Below are 26,838 nucleotides of genomic sequence, written 5' to 3'. Positions count from 1 at the left end.
TATGAAGCATCGAATAAGTCCTACGGGCGCGGTGAATTAATGATTGTGAGTCGAGTTGTCCTAAAACGGACCAACGATCATGGCAAAAATAATAGCAAACATTCAAAATGAAGAAACAAGAAAGATGCGCTTTTCATTTATACAAGGGATATTTTTACATCAAAAACAAAAGTCTTGCAAAGGCAAAAAATGAAGAGATAAAAGCCAAATACAGGCCCTAAACTACCCGGAGTGGCTGGAGCCGGAGTGTTCGGACACCGTGCTCGGAATCATCAGAGTCAGAACCGAGGGCATCCTTGGCCTCTCCCTCGATCCTCTTGGCCTCGGAAATAAGGCTGGAAGATCAGAAAAGCCATGCTCGGCTTGCTCAAGAGTGATCCTCCGAGATTTCCATTTCTCGTACTGAGCAACAATAATAACTTGAGCCTCGGCGGTCTCCACGCTTCTCTGAGCTTCATCCAACTCGGCCTCGGCCTCGGCCAGCTTTGCTTCAAAAGCATCCCGAGCCTCCCCAAGAACATTCTGCATTTGAATGGCCGATTGAAGTTCGGCCTGGAGGGTGTCATTTGCAGCGGCCGTTTCCTTAAGCTCGTTCTTCAGGTCCTCGCACATCTGAGACCTGGTCTCTGCTTTCTCTTCGAACACCCTGGCACGCTCCTGATACCGGGCACTCTCAGATTCAAGAAGCCGGTTCCTCTCGGCCAAGCTGGAAGCATCCGACTTTACCACATCCAGCTCCTCCCGGAGTTGGGAGAAAGCGGGCTCAAGCTCATCCAGCTTCGAGGAAACTTGAGCATTATCCCGGTTGAGGCTGGCCTTCTCAGCTTCGAGGCTCCGGTTATATTCGGTCATGGCGACCAATTCACTCCTCAGCTGACGGTTCTCGGCCTTTGCTGCATCAAGCTCGGGCTGAAGATGGGAAAGAGCAACTGCTCGATTCAGCTCCTCCTCCTTCTCCCGAAGGAGATGCACATACTTCTCCGTTTTTCGGCCCTGGGCGTCCAATTGGCCCTTACGATCGTCCATCTCTTGTTGGGCACGGATAAAGGCTTCGTTGGCAAGCACCACACTCTGCAAAATGAAGTAAGTTCAAAGTTATCAGCAAAAGTGAACGAGGCAAGGTTAAGGTTACCAGCAAAGTTATACAAAGACAACCAAGAATCTTACCCGGTTGGCCGCGTGCATACTCTCGTTGATAAGACACTGCCAAGTGACCCCTTCCACTTATCCGAGTCCGAGACAAGAGGCCTCAGGTAACTGGCCACACCCACCGGACGGGAAAGAAAGCTGCAGTCCTCGGGGACAGTAATCACAGCCGACCTTGTTCTCTTCGGCTCCACGCTTGGGGCCGGGAAGATGCGCATCAAGCCATCCCTGGTCCCAGATTCGGAGGTCCGGTTGGCCGACCTCGTGGCCCGAGGGATCGTAAGATGCCCGAATCCTGCGGCTTCGCCGGTAGCGGAAGGAGTCCCCGAGAACATATCCTCAAAATCGTCGGGTCTCGGAGCCGGAGTCGAAGAACTTGGAACGGCACCGGTATCTTCAGCGAAGCTCGAGGGCCCCGTTGTAGCAGCAGACTCGTGCTCGGGAGCCGGATGAATATCAGCAGGAACTTCGACTTCCGGTACCAGCCCAGTTTTTGACCGACTTCAGCAGCGGCCACCTCCCCGGACCTCCTTGTCCTTTGCAGAGGAGCTTCTTCAGAAGAAGTTTCACCTGAAATGTCGACAAAGTCAATCGACCTTAGAGGAGCCGGGGAAAGAATTTCTTCCGCACCTGTTCGTGAAACCGGGACTATAAGCCCCTCAGCAGCAGAAGGAAGGGGTAAAACGGCAGCGGCCTCCTCCGGGATCGGAGCCACGGAAGGCTCGGCACCGACTCTCCGAACTATAATATAGGGCTCCGATTCGTCCCGCAAGGTCCGTGTGACGCTTCTCGCCCTTTTCTTCTTCGACTGCTGCCCTTTATCCGAGGGCCTTTTTCTTTTAGCAGCAGTGGCGGCAGCAAGGGCACGAGATGCACCCGCTGTATCAAACTGGGACGCCGATGCTGTAGGTTCAGCAGTCGACTCCGATCTGGGGGCTACCGAGCCCTTAGGCAAACCTGAAAAGCGAAGATATTAGTGAAGGTCGAAGGAGGAAAACCAACAACAAAGGCTGCAGTAAACACGAGTAAAAGTATAGGGCTACCGTGATTCTGGGCAACCCACCGACCACGTGACAGGTGGGCCCAAGTCCGGTTGTCATGAGGACATTGGCGGAGGAGTGCTGTGACCCATTCGCTCAGATTGCGAATAACCGGAGGGACGTAACCATTGGCTGATAAAAGTAAGGAAAAAGCGATGAGAAAGCGAAATTAAAATTTGGCAAAGCATGCCAAAGCAATTACACGAGGTTCCGGACTTACGCTTGTTACTCCACTTCTCCGGGAAAGGCATGTAATCGGCTGGAATGATGTCTTCGGTCTTCACTCGGACATATCGCTCCAACCAGCCCCGGTCTCTGTCTTCGTCCATTTTCGAGAAAAATGGATTCCGGCTGCGCTTGGCAAGTTTTGTTACACCACCCCGGAAAATCCTCGGGGAGTATAGACGTATCAGGTGGGCCAGCGTAAACTTCTTCTCGGCATTGTTGGCCAATTGCCGAAGACATGCTATGACCCTCCAAACGATTGGACCGATCTGTGCAAGGGTCATGCCGTAGGTCCGACACATGTCCAGAATGATCGGGTCAACTGAGGGGTCGAGTTTGAGAGTGAAAGGATAAGTGTACACGTACAGAAACCTTTCCCGATGGTCAGCAACAGATTCATCTGGACCGGGGGCAAAAACCCGAACCGGACGGGTGTCCCACCCGCAGTCGACCCGGACTATGTCTAGCCTCTCCTCAGTAATGGACGAGGGGTATCGCCTCACATCGAATCCCCTATCGGACACCAAGGAAGGTTTCTCAACCTCAAGATCTTTGTTGAAGTTAGGCTTGGCCGGTATAATATCCGAGGCCGTGGGCTCAAAAGTGATTTTTGTTTTGGCCGGAGATGCAGGCTTGGAACCCGGGGACGAAACCGATGGAACATCATGGGAAGTAGTTTCAGACATTTTGAAAGGATATGGAAGGAAGAGGGTTCAGAAGAAAGCTCGAAAAGGTTGAGAAAACTGGTGATTCAAGAAACGGCAAAGTGCAAAGCAACACTCAAATGAAAACGTAAATCAGCGACAGATTGGCTGTTGAAGGCAACTAAATATGGTGAAGATGAGGAAATGCAGTGAAGAGTGAAAATGAAGAGGAAATGGGTCGTGAAAAGTGTTGGAATGAAGGGGAAAAGAGCCTTATATAGGCGTGGAACTGTGACGGTTACGGTTCCCCAGCCAACCGGGGGATGCCACGTGTCCCCCGTAATTAATGAGAAACGACTCGAAGCGACGTGCGTGCGGCGGTTGTCAGTACCGGCCACTCAAGATAAGACACGTGGCCGATAAAGGGGGAATGTGAAGCAACCGTTCCCGCCAAAATAAGAAGATAACGATGAACCAACGGAGTCACCGGTTTCGTGGTTCATCCACTTCCCGTTACTCCGATAGATCGATGATCCGGGAAGTGTGGGGGGGCTATCTGTATACGGTAAAAACCGGACATGAGTCAAACCGGTGAAACGGGAAACCGGAGGAAGAAGGGAGCAAGAGCGTACATGAAGACTCTCACAGTGAACCGGTGGGACGCTTGTCCGGAACTGATCGGCATGGCCGTTTGGACCGGGTCCTTCATCACCGAGTTGCTCAAGGCCGTTACCCCGAGTATCCGTGCCGTTGGTCCGGTATAGCCGTTGCACACGAGCCATACGTCAGTGGCGTCCTGCCATGGTCAACCACCAACCATGCGTGTGTCAGACCGTACGGCCAACCTAATCCCACCAAATGCGTTCAGAGTTGTCCTTATTATTATTATTATTATTATTTTTATGGCTTGTATTGTATAAGGCCCTTGGAGGCAACACTATAAATAGGAGGGATCCCCTTCTTTGAAGAGGTTGGCTCATTCGTTTTAAGAACACTTGTAACATCAAAGCATATATACAAGCTCTCTCTCTCTCTGTGATCTGATTCGGTCCGTAGTGACCATATCCTAGTGACCATTTACATCTTTATTGTATTTCCTCAAACAAATATTGCATGTCATTCAACAAGCGTTGATATCCTTCATCAATTACATTCCTACATAACTTCCATATGCTCTATCGCCTACGTCATTTGGTGAGATTCAAACACATATCCTATACCCACTTATAAATTCAATTAGTTTCCCGAATCCGGGGTAAACAGGTTCAAATAAAATTTGGTTCGCATTAGAAGTTCAAAAATTATTTTCATTTCTTGAGTTAGATGCATACTGGTATGTTCACTATTTGATTTCCCAGGTCAAAACAAATAATTGTCCTTGCACATAGGTTGTGGTAGTCAGTTGTGCTAGCGAACAAATAAGAAGGTTGATGTTTCTTTTAGAATGCTGTTTTTTTTTTTCTTTTTTCAAAATGCATAAAAAATGTGAAGTCATAATTCTTCATGGCATATTGGCAATTTAGACTTTAGAGTATGGAAGTCGAGGATTAGAGTAGACCGCTAGTAGGTAGTCGATCAATTTATCTCCTTCCAGTGGTAGAGCAGAGTTCCAGTCTGGAGCACTTGCCCATTCCCTTATTGCGACTGTTTTTTTTTTTTTTTTACTTTGGTTATCTTTACTATTTCTACTGTCTGGGCTTTCTTTCTTTCTGCATATTTTCATCATAGTTTTTGACTTGTGCATTTCTTTCAAACTTGTTCTGAATACGATTTCCTTGATCCGATGGACTATCGGAAACAACCTCTCTACCCCACAAAGGTAGGGCTAAGATTTGCGTATGCCCTACCCTTCCCAGACCCCACTTGTGGTGATATACGGGGTATGTTGTTGTTATAGAATCCTTGGGATAATGAAATCTGAATTGGGAATGAGAGTTTGTGATAAAGTCAGGACTGTGCGTTATCCAGGAAGCCATTTGATGATTTTTTTTAGCATTTTTATGGAAGTATTTTGTTTTCGACATGACTCTAGGAACTTTTCGTCAAAGCACATCTGGAAATTTTGAAGCATATCTAAAGTTGCAAGCAGAGTTTGTGTCATACTTTTGTTTTTTTTCCCTTTTTTAGAGTGTTCTGCTCCATCATTTGTTTCTAGAGTTGGAACACTTTGTATTATGGTCATTCCCAGCATACCGAGGGAAAAGCATAGCGAATTATATTTTGTTATTTCCTCTAAGGTAGAAAACATGCATCTAATTGTTTGTGTTTATAAGAGATCTACTTGTGATATTTTTATCTGAGCAATCTTTTAGTTGGTACTAATATGACAATCTGTGTTGACTTTTTGAGAAGGTAATAGAAAATCTGTGTTGATTACTTTGACTCTTTTTTTAGAAGAAAGTTTTGTTTGAATTTTGATAACTGTTAGTAACAAGTCAAATAAATAGGGTGAGACAATGTTTTCAATCCGAAACGCGATATAAAACAAGAGGTGCTTGAAGTATGACTAATTTCGTAGTGGGTACGTGTTTTGTTTCTCTTGTGATTCTGTTGGCCATAAAAGACAAACAAAGTTTTATTTCTTGCATGTATTCTACATGAAGTGCAGCTGAATCTCAGTGTGGCCTAGGAATACGAAGGCAATTTTGATGGAGCCATCAATGTGCTATTATTGCAATTTTTGACAAGAAGAAAGTACGGTGTGATAAAATAGCACATGTGATGTCATCATAATCACGGGCACACCTTGTCTCGGACATATTTGTACTAATGTGTGATAAAACTAAAAAGACGTATATAAATCGTACTTATTCTGAACAGTGTGAAATTAGGATTTGTCTCTGGTTATAATTGATAAACCAGAGGATATTTCCCACCTAGTAAATTGTAATTGTAAGATGGAAAGATGACGATCTTTATCCCAAAAGGAAAAAGTAGATGACTGAAAGAGGGCGATGAACGTATCAACATATCATCTAGTTTATTGTAGACCATCTCATTGAAGATACCAACATTTTGCTGTATTTATTGTCAATCTAAGTTATTTCTCAAACTCTGTCTAAGCCCTAAAGTAATAGTATGATCATGTTGTACTATCATTGTTAGCCGGAAATGGTACTAGCTAATTGATTTTTAAATTATTTTCTTCATTGACAGAATGTAGAGTAATTTGATTCACAGGTGAAACATGCACAAGTGAACATTCAAGACTCGGAACATTTACACAACATTAGCATTTCTGAGGTTTAAGAAGGATTTATGGACATTCGGGATTGATGATGGACAAGAAATTAGTGATATGTATTCAGTAAAGAACTAGGCTTCAAGCATGCAGCTAAATTTTCTCAGTTCTTGAAGAAAGAGAAAGGAAAATAACCAAATCGAGAAGAACAGAGATATTCTGACCCACTTGAACATATCCGCCAGCGGAGAAAAATGTCGGAGTATTTGCCACAGGAATTGATGCTTGACATCTTCACAAGACTGCCCATTAAGTCAATACTTCGATGCACAAGTTTGTGCAAGTCATGGTACTCTCTTCTTACTAGCTCTAATTTTATCTCCATGCATCTCAACCGAAAACAAGATGAGCACATCTTAGTTCGACATTTCTCTAGAAACCCCGAAAAAGAAATATATAGTTTATTCTGTGACAATGAGAATTTGGATCAGTATGCCCAGTATGATTTGCCATTTAACTGCAGTAACTTTTTCTTTAATATTGTGGGTAGTTGTAATGGGATTTTCTGCCTTAACGATGAGATGAGCTTTTGTAGTGCTTTCTATCTTTGGAACCCGTCTATCAGAAAGTCCGTAAAACTCCCAAATCCTACATTTAGGGCAGACGGTAGTTTTGATCCTACGCTGGGGTTTGGATTCGATCCTGTTACAAACGACTACAAGGTGGTAAAAGTATTACACACTACTTATGGTATGCCACCTACTGCTGAGCTTTATAAGCTCAGCACAGGTGTTTGGAAAGACATTAGTCATGTAGCTCTGTCTCATGTATTCTTTTCCCGCGCACCGCGGGTGTACCTGAATAGAGCTTCCCATTGGGTTGCTTCCAGGTGGGAAGAAGGATCAATTCGGAGTGTGATTGTTTCGTTTGATATGCATGATGAGACATTCTCGGTGATAATGTTACCTAGTTTAGTTAGTGAGATAAAGCAATATTGTGAAGGAACAAACCTTTTTGTGTTAGATGAGTCACTTTGTTTGGTTAATTATAACTATGACGGCACAATTGATATGTGGATGATGAAAGAGTATGGTGAAGCAGAATCATGGGTGAAACAATACAACATTAGTTCTCGTCGCATTCCATATCAGCCCGAGGTTAGTCATTACTTGATAAAGCTAATAGCTACTAGAAAAAATGGTGAAATGTTGTGGGCAGAAAACGATGGACTATTGTTGTCAGTTGATCATGCAAATCAAAAGATAAAGGATCTTGGCGTTCGTGACTCTCTAAATACCAATTACCTGTCTCACTATTCACTTTATGTTAATTCTTACAAAGAGAGTCTTGTTTTACTTGATAAATGGAGAGATTATTGTGCTGAAGACGCTTGTGAAGAGTCATTCAATTCACGAAAGAGAGAGCTCAAACGTTGGAGAAAGAAGTTGTTAAAGACAAACGCCAAAAGGAGGCTACGGGTTGTATCTCTCTTGCACATCAGTGGACTGCTGTATCTGTCAAAAACGAAAGGGAAATGGTCGCGGAGAAAAGAAAGGAAGAAAAGGCAAGTCAAAAGACATCCATTTTCTATTTATTGCCCTTAGCTCCGTTGCAGTTTATTTATAGCCTGTGGCTATGTTGTAACTTTTGGTAAATGCACAACAAAGTTAGTGGAAATGGTTCCTTGAGTTTTGCATATTCTGTATATGAAACAGACCACAAATCTGCAAAAGTTTCTTTCTGCATATTATTCTTTTAAGTCATTTAATTCAGTATGTTTTTGGTTAAAGTTTGAATGCTGATTCCTTATACATATGGCAACTTGTTCTCGTTAATCGTATCAATTCCATGCAAATATGGTCATGCATTGCAGTGTCAGGCTGATGCTGTAGAGCTTATTTGATGTATCGGAAGGTCAAAAATTCCCGTAGGAGTTCAGTAAGTGCATGGCAAGTTTTGGTACTCTACAGTACTGAATTATTTGATTTAAAGACAAGCTGTAAGTGACTGTAACTATAATTATCTTAACTACTTTCTAGGTAGATGTTTTGGGTTCATGATACTTCTAAACCCTTGTGTGATAATTTTTCACCTATCTTGAAATATGGTGAAAAACCGACTGACTACCTCTGGCCAAGTTTGTCGGTAGTAGGATGCTTATTGGTAATACCGAAACCTCTTCTAAGCCTTGTGTGACATTTCCATCTTGAAATTTGGTGAAAAAACTTAGTGATTCTAGTCAAATTTGTCAGTAGCACTAGCAGGACACTTAGTGGTAACCGAAAACCATTTATATGAACAGAATTTAGTTTGCTTTATCATATGCTTTGTCAGAGAATTCCTTTTGTTGTATTTTGTTGATCTTACTGCGGGGTGTGATTGGCTAATGCTTGTTGGTTCCTCCATCTTCCAATTTACTTTACGTCTTCCTGGTAGGATTTTAGCCTTTTTCTTAGCTGAAGATTTCAATTCTAGTTGGCATTAGCATGCATTTGTATTTCGGGTTTCTCAGATGCACTAGAATGTTCATGTAGCCACTATTTGCTTAAACATTTTTGCTTTAAGATAGGAAATTCCTTGGGTTTCTTTGTCTGGTAGCTCCAACGCATTGCTTTAGTATTTGCTTGTTCTGCGATAGAACACTACAACTACAACAACAACAACATACCCTGTGAAATCTCACAAAGTGTACGCAGACCTTACCCTACCTTGGAAGGTAGGGAGCCTGTTTCCGAAAGACCCTCGTCTCGAGAGAAAACATGGCAAAGAAGGTCAGATAGGGACAAACAATTCAAAGCAGTATGAAAATGAAAATAACGAAAGCGAAAAAGTCATGATAAAGCAGTCTGGTAAAAGGAGCATTAGCTAACACAGATAAATTAGATATTTGAAGTACAAGAAACAACGGTTAGTAGCACAAATCAGAGGACAAGAAACTAAAGAGCAAAACTGCAACTACTAGTACAAAAGGAGAAGTGGGACTACCTACTAACCTTCTACCCTAATATGAGTCCTCCATAACCTCCTACAAACAGTGAAATGAATGCTATGATTAGCTTATAATTGTAGTTGACACTGGTTAATGTTAGTCAAAATTTTAGTCCAACAATGAATCAACATGTATACGTTGAAGCTTTGAACCTTTGTGCAGAATAGTAGAGGAGTAGAGTCAAATACTAGTAATTCTCTATGAATGCTTGTATTCTTAGGCTGCAATTAAAATTCGACTCCGCAAGCTGAAGGTCCAGCTTTGCAAGCCACTCAAAATTTTACTTTCAGCTTCATTTTCAGTTGTTATCAAATATTTTATATTTGGGAGATGATGTTGCCATCTAAGTTTAGTTGAAAAGTTTGGTTTCCTGTAGTCTTATTTGTACCGGAGTAGTCACCCCGTCTGGTGGATTGCTCCTTCGAAGATCACCAAACGGTTGATATTTGCAAGAGTATGAGAACCAGAGTGTGGGGCAAAATGATTTAGCATCATTTTTCATCACATTAATAGCATTAATATTCTTGCTGATGATTTTTTTGGATAGTGAATGGAGAAGGTATTGGATTTCTTATGAGAGTGAGGTTGCTCATTGCTTAGGAACTGCAATAGCTACAAGGACGAATGGTGAATTTTTTTCGTGGAGAGCGTGTACTGTGGATTCTTGGTTCAACAGGACCATGCAGTGAATAATTATGAATCTTGGCATTCATGACTCTACGAGTAATGCCTATAAGGAAAGCCTAATTTTAATTGATAAACAAACAGGTTATTGAGATGGAAACACTTGTGAACATCAGTCATCTGGTTCAGGCAAGGAGAAGTTTCAACTTTAAAGTTGGGATGAGGAAGTACCTAGGGTAAAAAACTAAAGGAGAACACAATGCTTTGAATCTCCTTTCTTCTTCAGAGGATTGATATGGATGTCTAAAATGGAAGGACAAGTGGTAGCAAAAAGAATGAAAGGAATAATATATAGGAAGTTAAACGACCTTCCTGTCTATTTATAGCCTGTAGTTATGCTCTAGTTGCCCCACTTGTGGCATTACACTGGCTATATTGTTGTTGTTGTGCTCTAGATGGTTTATAATGTATTGCTAATTTGTAGTTCTTGTTAGGCACAAAATACGGTACAAGGTTAAGAGACAAGTTGATTACTTGAATTCTGTGGTTTTTGCACCTATTTTTTAGTATGGCAAGAACTGATTCTTATAGTTCCTCAGTTGCACTCCAGTGGTTGGATGTTTATTGATGGAATTTATTCATCTTATGGATGTTATGCAATTTCTGTTATATTTTCCTTTGACCATACAACGATAGGATTAATAACAGACTCATAACTTTTCTGATTTTTTTGTATACTAATTTCTCTATTCTACTTGCAGACGTAATTTTACAGGGAATCTAACAGGCTCTTGGGTAATCTCTATTTAGCAGTTCCGCAGCATAGCTTGTTATGAGCTCAAATTGTAGTAGTGTAATTAGCTTAGCTGGACAAATCAGTTAAAACAGTTAGAACTAATGGATGTAGCTTAGCTGGACAAATCAGTTAGAATCAGTTAGAAGTCCAGTCAGTTAGAATCAGTTAGAAGTCCAGAAAATCAGTTAGAAGTAGTTAGTTACAGATCCAAAAAACAGTTACAAGTCTGTAACTGCATTTGCTACCTAACTCAACTATATAGATCTACTTCTCCATTGTGTAAGGCATGTTTTGGATGATCAATGAAAGAATAACTCAATTCTAGTCTATTCTCATTCTCTTCCTATTTTTCCAATTGCTCTAGAGTGAATCTGTTCAAGAGGGATTAATTCCCCCTCTTTAGGATCATTCAAATTGTTATCTAGCTGTGTAAATTTCCAGTTCACATCATTGGTATCAGAGCCTCGATCTTCTGATCTGTAAAATGGGAGACCACAACACTCGAATGCAAGAACTGAGAAGGGAAGTTGATTCTTTGAAAGGTTCAATAGAAGGAGTTGTCAGTTCTGTTGCAGAAATGCAACAAGCTGTAGACACTAAGATGGCACAAGCAATGGAGGAAATCAAGAAGTTGTTAGTGGGAAACAGAAATGGCCCAGCTCAAATTGAAGTAGATAGGAATGGAGTACAGGAGGAAGACAACTATAGAGCAAACAGAAGACCTCATGTGGAAATCAATGAGGCTGAGTATAGAGGGCAAGCTGGACTTAGAGATCAACTCACAAACCATAGATACCAGATGGAATTCCCAAGTTTTGATGGCACTAAGTTGAAAGAATGGTTATACAAGTGTGAGCAGTTCTTTGAAGTAAGTGAAATTCCTGATGATGCAAAGGTAAAGATTGCTTCCTGTAGGTTGGAAGGCAAGGCATTACAGTGGCATCAAGCATATATGAAACAAAGGCTAACAAGGGATTGGCCAAGATGGGGAGAGTACATCAAGTGCCTGTACTCTAGGTTTGGTACTGAACTTTTTGATGATCCCATGGGAGACTTCAAGGATTTAAGGCAAGTAAATTCTGTTCAGGAGTATGTTGATATCTTTGATGAATTACTTACTAGAGTTGATCTTTCTGAAGATTATATAGTTAGTTGCTTTGTGAGAGGGTTGAAACCTGAAATTGGGATGACAGTTAAGATGTTAGGGCCAAGGAGTTTGGCTAAGGCCATTAGCTTGGCAAGGATCCAAGAACAGACACTAGACATTCAACAACAAGTTTTCTTCCAAAATTTTAATCTGTCAACCTCCAGAAATACCACTAGATTTACACCATCTTTTCAACCTCATAATCAACCTTACTCCAAGCCATATAACCCTCCTAAATCAACCCATGTCCCTAGACCAATACATACCACTACCCAAAACACTAACAGTACCAACAATCCCAAACCAGCTTTTAGAAATCCAAAACTACTTACTCCTGCTGAGATGGAAGAAAGGAGGAGTAAAGGTCTGTGTTACAACTGTGATGAGAAATACTCATTTGGCCATATATGCAAGAAGAAGAGACAGTTATTCTCAATGGAAGCGGAGGATTATGAAGAATCAAATGAAGGAGGAGATGAGGTGATGATGGATCCAGGTGACTTATTGGCTGTCATGGCTCAAGGATTAGAAACAAACTCTGAGGGTGCTATCTTACCTCATGTATCCATGCATGCCATGACTGGTACTCATGATTTTAGAACCATGAGGGTAACAGTATCTGTAAGGGGAAAAGCCATTAAAGTCTTGATTGACACTGGAAGCACTCATAACTTCCTAGACTACAACACTGCTAAAAGGCTGGGGTGCAGTCTGACAGCTATAACCCCTTTTAATGTGTCCATAGCTGATGGTAGTAAAGCCCCAAGTTCATATGTGTGCAAAAAGGTAGAATGGAAAATGCAAGGTGTTTGCTTTGAATCTGATATGCTAATACTACCCATTGGTGGGTGCAATATGGTCCTTGGAATTCAATGGCTGATCACACTAGGGGATATCATGTGGAACTTCAAGAAACTCAAAATGGAATTTTGCATGAATGGAAGGAAAGTCTCACTAAGAGGAGCACAACCACCTGCAACCAAAATGATTCCAGCAGGACAAATGCACAAACTGCTTGCTCAACCTGCTGAACTCTGCATGATCTCAGTAGGAATGCTTATTGAAGAATGACAAGGGGATGGAATCAGTCTATGTGCCATGGAAGGCGAGGATGTTGCAGAAGCACAACAGCAGGACTTGACAAATGTTTTGGACAAGTATTCAGACTTGTTTGAAACTCCAACTGAACTGCCTCCTGCTAGAGGGCATGACCATAAGATCATCCTCAAGGAAGGTACTTCTCCAATCAATATAAGGCCTTATAGATATCCTGCTGTCCAAAAGAATGAAATTGAAAAAATGATTGATGAAATGATAAGTTCTGGGGTAATCAGAAACAGTACTAGCCCTTATTCTTCACCTATTGTCATGGTGAAGAAAAAAGATGGATCATGGAGGATGTGTGTAGATTATAGGGAGTTGAACAAATTCACAGTAAAGGACAAATTCCCAATACCAGTTATTGAGGAATTATTAGATGAGCTATATGGAGCTAGATTCTTTTCAAAACTTGACCTCAGATCTGGTTATCACCAGATCAGAATGTTTGAGCCTGATATCCCTAAAACAGCCTTTAGAACACACCATGGTCACTATGAATTCCTAGTCATGCCTTTTGGCCTTACAAATGCCCCATCTACCTTTCAAAGCCTGATGAACCAAATTTTCCACCCCTACCTCAGAAAATTCATTCTTGTGTTTTTTGATGATATACTTATCTATAGCTCCACTTGGTCTGATCACTTGTTGCATTTGGAAGAGACATTCAAAATCCTAAGAAGCAATGTTTTGTTTGTGAAGAAGAGCAAATGTGACTTTGGAGTTCTTAAGATTGACTACTTAGGTCATGTGATTTCTGAGGGAGTAGTGGCAATGGATCAACACAAACTAGATGCTGTATCCCAATGGCCTGAACCAAAAACACTAAAGGGACTTAGGGGATTCTTGGGATTAACTGGTTACTATAGGAGGTTTATCCAAGGATATGGAGTCATTGCTAGGCCCTTACATGATTTGCTCAAGAAGGCCAACTTTCACTGGAATCAGGAGGCCACTATTGCCTTTGAGAAGCTTAAAAGGGCACTCATATCTGCACCTGTGCTTACTCTCCCTGATTTCTCTAAGGAATTCACAATTGAAACTGATGCATCAGGTCATGGCATTGGTGCTGTACTGGCACAAGACCATAAACCAATTGCTTACTTTAGCAAAGGGTTGTCTAACAGAAACATGGCACTTTCTGTCTATGAAAGAGAGCTGCTGGCCTTGGTTACTGCTGTTCAAAGGTGGAGGCCCTATTTGCTTGGTAGGCACTTTACTATCAGGACTGACCACCATAGTCTCAAGTATTTACTTGAGCAGAGAATATCCACACCAAGCCAACAAAAATGGTTGATCAAACTACTTGGGTATGACTACTCTATCATGTATAAGAAAGGTAAGGAGAATGTGGCTGCAGATGCCTTATCAAGGCAACCTGAGGAGGTTCAACTATTCAGCATCTCAGGTGTGCAATTTCCTTTAATAGATGAGGTTAAGCAATCTTGGTATCAGGATACCAAACTTCAGAAACTGATTCATGACATACAATCTAATGCACCTCACAAACCTTACTATCAGTTCACTGCTGGTGTGCTCAGCAGGAAGGGCAAGATGATGGTTGGGTTGGATGCTACCTTGAGGAAGAAATTGTTGCTGCATTTTCATACAAGTGCTTCTGGTGGTCATTCTCGCATTTCTGCCACCCTACATAGACTCAAACATGAGTTCTACTGGAAAAAGATGAAGCAGGATGTGTACACATTTGTGAGAGAATGTGACACTTGCCAAAGGTGCAAGGGGGAGAATGTTCCATATCCTGGCTTGCTACAGCCCTTGCCAATCCCTGAAAGGGTGTGGCAAGATATTTCCATGGACTTCATAGAAGGGTTACCTAAAGTTGCTGGTAAAGAGGCTATCTATGTGGTGGTAGACAGACTCAGCAAAGCAGCACACTTTTTGGCTCTTAAACATCAATATACTGCATTGGATGTTGCACAACTTTTCATGGATGGTGTATTCAAACTTCATGGTATGCCTAAGACTATTGTCTCCGATAGAGATCCTGTTTTTATCAGAAAATTTTGGAAGGAGTTATTCAAATTACAGAAGGTTTCCTTGCTCACATCCAGTGCCTACCACCCTCAAACTAATGGCCAAACTGAGGTGGTGAACAGGTGTTTGGAGAGTTATTTGAGGTGCATGACTTTTGATAAACCCAAGGAGTGGCCTAGCTGGTTAGGCCTTGCTGAGTATTGGTATAACACTTCCCATCACTCTGCTATTAACATGTCCCCTTATGAAGCAGTTTATGGTAAAAAACCACCCCCCTTACTACCCTACCTCCCTTTGGACTCTCAGCTGGACATGGTTAATAGAAGTCTACAGGCAAGGGAAGCTACCCTCAGGAAACTCAAATTTCACTTGGCCCAGGCTCAAAACAGGATGAAGATGCAGGCTGACAAACACAGGACTGAGAGGTCTTTTGAGATTGGTGATTGGGTCTTTGTAAAGTTGCAGCCTTACAGGCAACTCTCTCTCAAAGATCACTCCTTTCAGAAGCTGTCATTTAAGTTCTTTGGCCCTTTCCAGGTTACTGCTGCAGTAGGACCTGTTGCCTATACCTTGGCTCTACCTAGGGGGTCAAAAATTCACCCAACCTTCCATGTCTCTCAGCTCAAGAAGAAGATAGGCTCCTACATGGCATCTACCACACTACCAGAGGTTCACTCAGACTCTGGTCACATTTTGCTGACCCCTGCAGCTATTTTTGACAGGAGATTGGCTCAAAAGAGGGGAAGGGCAATCACTCAAGTATTGGTGCAGTGGTTGAACTGTGCTGAAGAGGACAGTACATGGGAGGATCTCCAGGATTTCACCAAGAGGTTTCCTCATTTTCATCCTTGAGGACAAGGATGCTTGAAGGGGAGGGTATTGTTATGAGCTCAAATTGTAGTAGTGTAATTAGCTTAGCTGGACAAATCAGTTAAAACAGTTAGAACTAATGGATGTAGCTTAGCTGGACAAATCAGTTAGAAGTCCAGAAAATCAGTTAGAAGTAGTTAGTTACAGATCCAAAAAACAGTTACAAGTCTGTAACTGCATTGCTACCTAACTCAACTATATAGATCTACTTCTCCATTGTGTAAGACATGTTTTGGATGATCAATGAAAGAATAACTCAATTCTAGTCTATTCTCATTCTCTTCCTATTTTTCCAATTGCTCTAGAGTGAATCTGTTCAAGAGGGATTAATTTCCCCTCTTTAGGATCATTCAAATTGTTATCTAGCTGTGTAAATTTCCAGTTCACATCATTTGAATGAAATAGTGAGATTAATAATCAAGCTGATAATTTCGAAACAACTATGATCACAAACTAGTTCCATAGATTAAATTCTAAAAATGCAGTCCGACATAAGTTTTTAAAGAAAGACTACGAGAATTTGAGCTTTACAGCTAGTCATAAACATTTAGACGCTAGAACGTAAGGCTAATTAATCACAAACCTACTTTTGAGTTAAAGGGTACTTCAATACCAGCACTGCTCCATTTCATTTCGAATAGTTTACGAGCAAAATTGATTATTTTCCCAAAAATGATAAAAGATGAGTTTTAGCTACTCTTGTTTGCATACGATAGAACGATAGATATACGGTTAGAGTTTATTGCATCAAAGTTAACTAATTAAATTTACTTATTATTTGTACACTCCTCGCGTAGCTTACACTATTACTCCCTCTGTCCCAATTTATGTGAGACTTCTCCCGATATTCAAATTACATGAACTTTGATCAACATTTTAAAATGTATTTTTTCACTAAATTGATGTGAGAAAAGTTGCAACTTATAGTACTTTTCATGTAGTTTTTCAAATATATAGATTTTAATCTTAAGATATTGCGTTAATATAATTCAATTTTAGCTTTAAAGTTTAGTCAAATTGACTCTCGAAAAGCGAAAACTATCGCATAATTTTTCTTGCATAGTTATTGAGTTAATTACGCTGTATATCAATTAGGGTAACAATGCTATCAAAATTGACCCATAACTTTCTCTCTCTCTCTCTCTCTCTCTCTCTCCACGATTGCATATCCGTAGTCGGAGAAATCAAACACAAAAACACCAAAAACACCATCGCCGGAAACTTGTTTCTCTAAGTGTAGCCATTGGTGCCGGAACGTCACGACGTTTGTAGATCTAGGGAAAGAGAAAAAATTGAAACCTAATTTGCTAGATCTAGATTTATTCCTGAAGATCTAGCCGGTGGTGGAGCGCAAGTGGTGGAGCTAAAATAATCGGCGGTGGGGGGTCGCTGGAGGTGGTTGAGGTCGGCGATAGAGAAACTGGTAGGTGCAGGGTAGTGGGTGTATAATAGTGTATAATATTGTATAATAGTGTATATGGGTGTATACACCCATCTTATACACTATTATACATTTTTATACACCTATATACATAATGTATCTGTCTTCTATACTTATGTATATATGTTTTAAAAGACAGTTTTGGGACTCGCCTCGGGATGGGGCACTGGCAAAATGCCTCGGGGCTCACGTGTGGGGCTTAGTTTTGTAAGGTTTATGCCCTTAGCACCCGACTGTATGCCTTAAACACGCACAACGCCCATCGTTCAGGGCTCGCCTTGCAGTTCTTACACAAATTATGTGTTAATTCCTTACTTAAAACTATTGACCCTCGTAATTCTCTAATTAATGAATGGTGCTTAGTAGTTTTTCAACAATAGAAATAAGAAGATCGAGACTAACTCAAATAACAAGTCGTATTATTGCATATTTACAATATGAGAACAATGTGAGACTGAATGTCACTTAACATTTTTTTAAAAAATACATGCAAAATTATACATCTTCACTATTGTTCTTCGCGTTTTGTCTCATGTCTCAAAATTATCATATTTTATTATATCTATATTTTAAAGTAATTTGTTTTTATTCATGAAGGAGTGATGTTTTAATTGATTATAATGTTGATTAAATTTTTCTTTTTTTCTTTTTAAGGAGGTAAATTTCATAGTATGATAGTAATATTGTTTAAGAAAATGTGATTCTTTTGTTGTTATAAAGTTAATTACGATATTAGAGTTGATTTGCATCTCATAACATTTTTTATGTCATTGCATTATTTGTACTAGTAAAATCATGTTAGAAGTATTGTTTTCTATGAGTTTCCTTAATCATGTTTTTATTTTTTTTAAACTATTAATGTATTTTTTTTATATTTTTTTGTTATTATAAATTAAAATTTTAAAGATTCATGGGGCTTACGCCCCATGCCTTGGGGTTTACGCCTCGCCACGTGCTAAGTAAAACGTCTCACCTCGCCTCATGCTCTCGCCTTTTAAAACACTGATGTATAAGTCTTATTCAAACCCAGCCCAGATCTATGTTTATACCCACTTATACAATATTTTATAATTGTGCATAAATATTAAATATGTATAAGTGCGTATATTTCTTATATAATACTGTATAATTAAATTTTTTTAGTGTATATAGCTACATATTATACACCTTCAAACACCTATATAGATAATGTACTTGTCTTTTGTATGTAAGTGTATAACACTGTATAAAAGTGTTTTTGGGCAAAGCCTTGCAATGTAAGTTTTGAGCTATTTTTTTGCAATGTAAGTGAGCAAATTGTATATTTCTGAAATTTTAATTACGTTGTATATCAATTAGGGTAACAATGCTACCAAAATTGACCCATAGAAAATTGTATATTTCTGAAATTTCCTCTAGTTTATTTAGGCTAAATAAAATGGGCAATTTGCACGTTTTCCCTTCATACGGGCTGGTCTTTAATTTTTCCCCTCAATTCACTGGTCTTTAATTTTTTCCCCTCAATTCACTGGTCTTTAATTTTTTCCCTTTGCTTAAAAAGATGGTTGAAAATACCCCGAGATTCTGGATTCGAAATTCAGCAGAGTCGGAAATAATAATAATTTCGCAAGGTATAGGTTTCTATGAACCTATGCTTATTCGGGCGAAGTTACATAGAACTTATGCCAGAGACAGCAGAATTTGCCTTGTAAGGCAAACTTTTTGCAAAAGCCTTACTTTGCGATTTTTTTTTTTGATTGAGCGGGGGTTTGAACTCAGAACCTCGAGGTATTTTCGGCCACTTTTTTAAATGAGGGACAAAAATTAAAGACCACCCCAAGAGAAGGCCAATCCGCGCAAAAAATAAGAAGCTATAATAAGGTAGTTGTTCCGGTAAGTTTGCCTAAAATAAATAAGGGCCAAGCTATCTGTCTCAGCCGTCTGAGCCCAATAAAAAGACAAGTGTCCAGCCCACTCTAATTTTCCATTCCTTCGTTCCACTCAAAAACGTTTTTCCTCTGTAAAATACCCAACTCCATTTCCTCTGTAAGATACCTGTTCTGATTAAGGTATATTCTACATTTTTTTTTTTCTATTTAAAAATGAAATGTGTACATTTTCTTTTGTAACGAGTAAAGGAGTTTGTGGTTTCCTGTTTCTCTTTAGGTTTAACATTTAGAGTTCAAATTTACATTTTCTTTATAAGGAAATTTTGCTCTGCTTAGTTGTTGTTTAAATGTATCAATGAAATGATTTACTGGATAAATTTCACTGTTTTGTGAATCAGTTCCAATATGTTAATTGGGGAGTTTATTTTCTTTCTTTAATAATGAAATAAATCAAGAAAGAATTATTAATATAAAAAGTTCACTTTATTTCGACTTTAAAAAAAAAGTCATTATTTTTGGGATAATTGTGGCGTTTGGTCCTGCTGCCCGCACCTCAACTAATTCCACGGGGTATATGCTAGCATCCCACCAGCACACAAAAGGGCAGCCCGGTGCACTAAGCTCCCACTATGCGTGGGGTCTGGGGAAGAGTCGGACCACAAGGGTCTATTGTACACAGCCTTACCTTACATTTCTGCAAGAGGCTGTTTCCACAGTTCGAACCCGTGACTTCCTGGTCACATGACAGCAACTTTACCAGTTACGCCAAGGCTCCCCTTCCCCAACCAGCACAAATACCGAGTAATTATGTCCACGGTGGCTTGGACAAATAGGAAGAAATAACCTAGTGTTTTTAAGTACTGGGCTTGTTGTTGTTGTTGTTGTTGTTTATTTAGCTTAAACCCATAGCTTAGAAGTAGGTTGAAATTAAACTTGGTCTGCCTTAGAAGTCTAAGAATTATTTTCATTTCTTGAGTTAGGATGCGTACTGGCGCATTAGCTGTTTGATTTCCATGTCAAAAAGTTTAGTTGCTGTTCCACATAAGCTGTGGTAGTCGGTTGTGCTAGCGAACAAATAATAGGTTGATGTGTCATTTGGAATGGTGTAATGTTATCAAAATGCATAATAAAGTGAATTCTCATAATGCTTCATGACATATTTGCAATTTAGAAGCCTTGGTAACGAAATATGAGTTGGGAATGAGAGTTTATGATACAGGCAGGAACCATGCATTATTCAGGAAGCCTTTTGATGATTTTGTTTAGCGTTTTTTTATGGAAGTATTTTGTTTTCGACATGACTCCAGCAACTTTTCACCAAAACACATCTGAGAATTTAGAAGCATGTCTATAGTTTCAACTGAGTTTGTGTCAAACTTTCTGTTCCTTTTTTCTTTTTAGAGTGTTCTGCGCAGTCCTTTGTGTCTAGAGTTGGAACACTTTGTATTCTGGTCATTCCCAGCATACTAATGGAAAAGCATGGGCACTGATATTTTCTTATTCCTCTAAAGTGGAAATGTGCATCTAATTGTTTGTATTTATACGGGAGCTACTTGTGATATTTTTATCTGAGCAATCTTCATAAGAGAATGAATGTGATATATTTGGTACTAATATGACAATCTGAGTTGGCTTTTTGATAAAGTACTAATAGACAATCTGTGTTAATTACTTTGACTTCTTTTTTCCTTTTTTTCTTAAAGGAATATTTTGTTTGAATTTTGATGCCTGTTAATAAAAAGTCAATTAAATAGGGTGGAAAAATGTCTTCAATTCGAATGTGATATAAAACGAGGGGTGCTTGAAGTATGACTAATTTCATGTTTTGTTTATCTTGTGATTCTGTTGGGCTCTTGCATGCATTTTCTACATGAAGTGCAACTGAATCTCAGCGTGGCTAGGAATACGAAGGCAATCTTTTTCTGATGGAGCCATCAACGTGCTATTATTGCAATTTTTGACAAGAAGAAAGTAAGGTGTGATAAAATAGCACATGTGATGTCATAATCATGGACGCACCTTGTTTCAGACATATTTGTGTTGTGTGTGATAAAATTAAAAAGATGTGTGTGTATAATCGTTCTTATTCTGAACAATCTAATATAGGATTTGTCTCTGGTTATAATTGACAAACCAGAGGATGTTTCCCACCCTGTGAATTATAAGTGTAAGCTTGAAAAACGACGCTCTTTATCCCAAAAGGAAAAGAATAGAAGATTGAAAAAGGGTGATGGAAGTATCGATATTAAGTGTAAATTCAATTGCACGTCATGTAGTTTATTGCAGACCTCGTTGAAAACACCAACATTGCGCTGCAATTCCTCTGAATCTAAGTTATTCTCCAACTCTGCCTAAGCCCTAAGGTAATATATGATCATGTTGTAATATTATTGTTAGCTGGAAAATAGTACTAGCTAATTGGTTTTTAAATTATTTTCTTCATTGATAGAATGTAGAGTAATTGGATTCACAGGTGAAATGTGCAGTAGTGAAAGTGCAAATAGGAAGGACAAATTCTCGGGGGAAGGTTATGCGGTGTTCATACCTGTGAGGGCTGGCGATATCACCACCCTTCTTGAGTCTGAAAAAGAAGCTAGAAGGCCTCGCTGGATTATTTTTATTAATCTATTTCAATGGATACTAAACATTTTATAAAGCTGTAGCAAAAGAAAATAAGGGAGAGAAAAACCCACCTTTGTTGATTTTGAGGTTTTATGGATGAGGTAGAAGTTTTTATGGAGGTTGTTGAAGTAATGAACTTTGTTTGAAATTGACAGCGATGAATTCGTACTCTGACTCTTCATGTCTTGTTTAGTTTAGTTATTCTGATCAGTGTAATTGGAAGTCTTTCATAGGTGAAGCCATGCGCTTCAGGGGTATGTGCTTGAGACGATGATGTGCAAACCTATCCAAATGAGAATTAGTTGGTTCATTGAATCTCTATTTGGGGAGTTGGATTAAAATTTGATAGCAGAATAGTATTAGATTATAAGATTAGATATTTACTTGGTTTAATTGCACTTTGATTAGTATAGTACTAAATTCATATATGTTTACGATTTCCTTAATTTTTATTGTGTGCCTCACTTCGCTTCAAAGCCTTATTGCGGAACTTGTCCCTTTTTTGCACTTTTCGCTTTTAAGAATAACACCCTGTCTGATATATTTGCAATTGTGTTACGCTTATCGCTGAACCCTCTTTGAGACTGCTTCTCCTTTGTGCAGTGAATCCGAATATTGAGCTGCTTTCGGAACCAAGAAATGAACTTTGGGAGACTGAAGAATGTGGTAGCTGCTGCAGCCATTGAAGGTGTGGCCGAGGCAAGGGCCAGGATATTTGGTCATGTACTTAATCCAACTGGTCAGAGATCTCCTCACAAGGTTTTACGGAAGAAGCTGATTGGTGAAAAGGTGTCACAATGGTACCCACATGATATCATGAAAGACGATCCTCTTGTGATGGCACGTCAAGAGCAAGAGCGCTTAAGCAAGCTTGAAATGTTGAAACGTCGTGGTAAGGGACCACCTAAGAAGGGCCAGGGCAAGCAGGCTAAGAAACGCAACAAATAGAGATGATTATACTTTCACTGGTTTGAAATAAAGGGGTATCTATGATTACTGTTTGCAATTTGATTGTTACTGACTTTTATCATCAGCCACCTGCTTTCAAGGGAGCATCTGCATACTCTTTTACAATTATTTCCATATAGTTTTTTGCATGCTTGTTTTGACTTCCAATTACCCCTAGTATATACCCAATTAATCTTTCTTTGTGGTGCCCGAGCCCGCGCTATTCAACTATTTTCCAAGGTATTTGTTATCGTCTACTAGCACAAGTATCGAGTATACTTTATTAACGTGATTTCCCAATGGTTTGCATATGTGAGTTACTCATTGCACCACAAGTCAATCGACAAAAAAAATGTTTTTCAAGTACCACTCGGTAATAAACATAACAAAAAACCAGAGGAGGAACTGAATCTGAATGCAAAAGGACTCATCCACCCTTTATTTCAGGAAGTTATTAGTTATACGATGTTGTTGGTCTGTTCAATCTCCTTATGTTAAGAGATAATGGTCAAAAACACATCTTAAGTATCACCTTTGTGAGAGTTTCCTACCTAAATGTTTACTAATTAGTTTTGGAGAGTGAGTTCACACATTTGTTATCGTCTACTAGCACAAGTAATGAGGTATATTTTGCAAACTAGTTAGTGATAATTCAGATAGAAAAAGTGAACAACAGATAGTTGAGGTGTGTTTTGCAAACTAATTGGTAAACGTTTAGATAGGAAACTCTAGCACCTGATAGTTCAGGTAGAAAACTCAAAAAAGTAATTGCATAATCTACTATCACTTTTTTTTTTAATTTCATACCTGAATTAAATGTGTGAACTCACTCTCCAAAAAGCAAGTGAAGCTGAAATTTTCTCAAAAAAATTATCCACATGGCATAAGTAATGCTATGGTAGCACCTACATGGAAATTAAAAAATAATATTTTTTTTTTTTTAAAAAATGAAAATAATAATAATTTTTGTTTAAAAATATCAAAAAAAATTAGAAAATTAGAAGAAAAAAATGATTTAAAACATGGAAAAGTTGATTTTTTTTTAAATGTGAAAACTAAATAATTAGTTTTCTTATTTAAAAAAAAAAAAAACTTTTCCATTTTTTAAACTATTTTTTATATTTTCTATAATTTTTGATATTTTTTTACAAAAATTATTGTTTTTCAGTTTGTTTTTTAAAATAAATAGTTTGTTTTTTAATTTCCATGTAAGTGCCATTGTGATATTATTTATCCACGTAGACAACATTTGACAACATTTTTATATAAAATGGAGAGTGTAAATCACATGTCATTCAAGAATAATTTGATGTGTGTTTTACAAATTAGATAGTAATAGTTCAAATAGTTTTCTCAACCTTTTGATAATTTAGATATGAAATTAAAAAAAAAAAAAAAAAAAAGGATAATTGGGGAGTGTTTTCGACCCTATCTCTTCTACTTTTGACTATTGATGCCTGAATCATCAATACCCAAAGTTAATATCGCAGAGCTAAAATCACGGAACCAGCAACCAAAAACCTGTCCTTGCCATTCAAGAATCACCCCAAAATTATTGCTTTTTTCAAATATTTCCTTCTTATCATTCTATCAAAAAACACAATATTTTTTTGAAGATGGGGTTCTGCAGGGGCGATCTTGTTGAAGTAGCAAGCAAAGAAGATGGATTTCTAGGTTCTTATTATGAGGCAATTGTGGTGTGCCAACCTCTCAAGAAAGATTATATTGTGCAGTATAAAACCCTATTGAAAGATGACTACTCTGGTCCCTTGACAGAGTTTGTTACCCTCAATGAACTCCGGCCAGTGCCACCTGAGATTCCAGTGAGTGAGTTTAACTTGCATGATCAAGTTGATGCTTTTGACAATGATGGATGGTGGGTTGGCAAAATTACTGGTAAGATTGGAGCTACGTGGTTTGTATATTTTGAAACTAGTGAGGTTGAATGTGGTTATTATATAAGAGATTTGAGAATTCATCAAGATTGGATTGATGGGAAATGGATTTGTTCAAAAGAGATTGTAAAGTGTGATTAAATAATCAGTTGTACTTTATTGCAAAAGACTACCGAGTTCTATGTCTATTTGACTCTCTTTCTGTTTTGGGGATTTCTTGAGTGGGCATGTAGTACTCGAAACTTGTTTTATAACTTGTAGTTGCTTATTTAATTTGCTGTTTGATATGTGTTATTATTTTCTTGAGATTATTCAGATATGAAGGTGTACATAAAACTCATCCAACCCCCAAGTATACATAAGCTCAATTTTTTTTTATTTTTTTTGTCATGTCTTGTTAATTTCCTTTTCTTGTTTCTTTTCGGACTATGTTGGTTAGGATTTTTCTCAAGAGAGAGGCAAGCATTAAGATCGAAAATATGAATGAAAATGCATCTCTTGAATTTTGTCAATCATATAAATATAAATAGTCACATTAACAAGGCTTAGACTTCTACTACAACTAAAAACTAAAGTATTAATTTTTTACAAGAACTAAACAACTAATTATTCTTAAAAAAAAAAAAAAAATCAGTAACAAATACAATATTCACTATATGTGTTGTGTGCGAGTGTGTTTTTCCTTTTTAAGTCAGCACTTCACCTCTCTCACGAGATGAACCATTCTCTATTCTTTTTGTTCTCCTTGTTAAAGTAAATTAGATTTGTAACTCTTTACAAATTTGTTTCTAATTTTATATTATTTTTTAAAAACAAGAGATTTTTATTTTTATATATAAGAGCTTTCAAAATAATACACATGATAATTTTGTAAAGTTATTTCTTTAATTATAAACACCAAAAAAACTCCATCAAATTCTAAAAACCAAGATAAAAAAATTGTCTCCTACTAGATACCAAATTTAATACTTAAAAGTTACACCTCAAAAAGCACCATCAAAACTCTAGAATATATTATGCTATTTAGGGTTAGCTACAAGTAGTTAATTACTTGCCGGCCAATTCAACTCCATTCCTTAGTAAATTAGGAAAGTAAAATAAATTAACCAACAGAAGAAAAAAAATAAGGAAATAAAAGTAAAGCATAAAAAAAAAACCAGAAGTTAAAATAAATTAACCAACAGAAAAAAATAAGGAAATACTAAAAGAAAACCTATTCCTTGTCATTCAAGGATACAAAATTAGGAAAATTAGGAAACTTATTAGAGAACAATCCCACTCCTTATCAATGTAGGAAACCAGCGTTAATTTGTTCCTATAAATCTCACTCGTTAAGTCTCATATTTCTTCACTCTTAACATTCAACTCAAAATCAATCTTTCTACTTCAGTTATGGCTCCACTCGTAGCATTAAAGAAACAACACTCAAGAATAGCGTATCCAAAAGTAATCAAATCAACTACTACAACATTCAAGAAACAATCACAAAACTCTAAAGATATAGGGTTCTTCCGTAAGGGCGATCATGTTGAAGTTGCTAGTAAAGAAGATGGATTTCTTGATTCTTATTATGAGGCAATTGTAATATCGCAACCATTCAAAAAAGACTATATCATACAGTATAAAACCCTATTAAAAGATGACCTTTCTGGTCCATTGAAAGAGTTGGTTACACTCTCTGAACTTCGTCCAGTGCCACCTAGGATTACGGCTAATGTGTTTAGCTTGTTTGATCAAGTTGATGCTTTTGACAATGATGGATGGTGGGTTGGCATAATAACTGGCAAGATTGGAACTAAGTATTATGTGTACTTTGATACCTTTGGGGTTGAATGTGAATATGATGAAAGTGACTTGAGAGCTCATCAAGATTGGGTTGATGGCCAATGGATTTCTTCGAAAGAGCAACTGGTGTATAATTTGGAGAAGTACTTTCTTGAAAAATACAACAATGTTATTGTTTAGTGTTGTTTAGATTTTACTTTGTAATGTTTATAGTAGTATTCCACATTAATTAGTACTGTTTGATGTGTTAATTTTTTTTTTTTCAGAATTATTCAGATATGATGTAGTTGTGACTTGTGAATATGAAGTATTAGTACTATTTAGAACTTAAAGTTTTGTTTTTCATCTTCATACATTAATAGCAAACGGTGTAAAGTTTTTTTTTTTTGGTAGCTAGAAAGGATACTTTCATTAATAATACTAGAAAGTACCACATAGTTTCTTGCTAATTATTCACCGGCGTGAAGAAGCTTCCCAAAAATCAAATTGACGATTCTATCACTGTCATCACTTCTGATGAGTGA

The 26,838-nt window shown here is 38.4% G+C and overlaps 3 protein-coding genes across 10 annotated transcripts in view; all 3 read left to right on the top strand.

Moving 5' to 3' along the window:
* Positions 1-22,862, top strand: part of LOC132616541 (F-box protein CPR1-like) — a 31,325-nt gene extending 8,463 nt beyond the window's left edge. Inside the window, exons 1-3 of one of the 8 annotated variants that reach the window (XM_060331017.1) lie at positions 19,125-19,244; positions 20,941-21,035; positions 22,290-22,862. In XM_060331017.1, coding sequence (XP_060187000.1) covers positions 22,326-22,634 — 309 coding nt within the window. In that variant the 5' untranslated portion in view covers positions 19,125-19,244; positions 20,941-21,035; positions 22,290-22,325 and the 3' untranslated portion in view covers positions 22,635-22,862. Of the gene's footprint in view, positions 1-6,211; positions 7,984-8,109; positions 10,975-19,107; positions 19,245-20,940; positions 21,041-22,289 lie in introns of those variants that run through there. The other 7 variants (XM_060331013.1, XM_060331015.1, XM_060331012.1 and 4 more) reach the window with 7 other exon arrangements.
* Positions 22,863-24,017: 1,155 nt separating this feature from the next.
* LOC132617230 (protein AGENET DOMAIN (AGD)-CONTAINING P1-like) lies at positions 24,018-24,905 on the top strand. Its single transcript, XM_060332189.1, has one exon. The coding sequence runs from the start codon at positions 24,251-24,253 to the stop codon at positions 24,668-24,670; it is 420 nt and encodes a 139-aa protein (XP_060188172.1). The 5' UTR covers positions 24,018-24,250; the 3' UTR covers positions 24,671-24,905.
* Positions 24,906-25,921: 1,016 nt separating this feature from the next.
* Positions 25,922-26,494, top strand: LOC132619438 (protein AGENET DOMAIN (AGD)-CONTAINING P1-like). Its single transcript, XM_060334344.1, has one exon. The coding sequence runs from the start codon at positions 25,922-25,924 to the stop codon at positions 26,492-26,494; it is 573 nt and encodes a 190-aa protein (XP_060190327.1).
* The last annotated feature ends 344 nt before the right edge of the window (positions 26,495-26,838 follow it).

Source organism: Lycium barbarum, chromosome 11, assembly GCF_019175385.1.
Source record: "Lycium barbarum isolate Lr01 chromosome 11, ASM1917538v2, whole genome shotgun sequence".
NCBI classification, from domain to species: domain Eukaryota; kingdom Viridiplantae; phylum Streptophyta; class Magnoliopsida; order Solanales; family Solanaceae; genus Lycium; species Lycium barbarum.
Note: the sequence above shows the minus strand (reverse complement) of the source record. Positions and strands in the feature narration are given on the sequence as shown.

Coding starts and splice junctions, on each gene's coding strand:
- LOC132619438 (XM_060334344.1), top strand. CDS start 25,922: ATGGCTCCACTCGTAGCATTAAAGAAACAACACTCAAGAATAGCGTAT.
- LOC132617230 (XM_060332189.1), top strand. CDS start 24,251: ATGGGGTTCTGCAGGGGCGATCTTGTTGAAGTAGCAAGCAAAGAAGAT.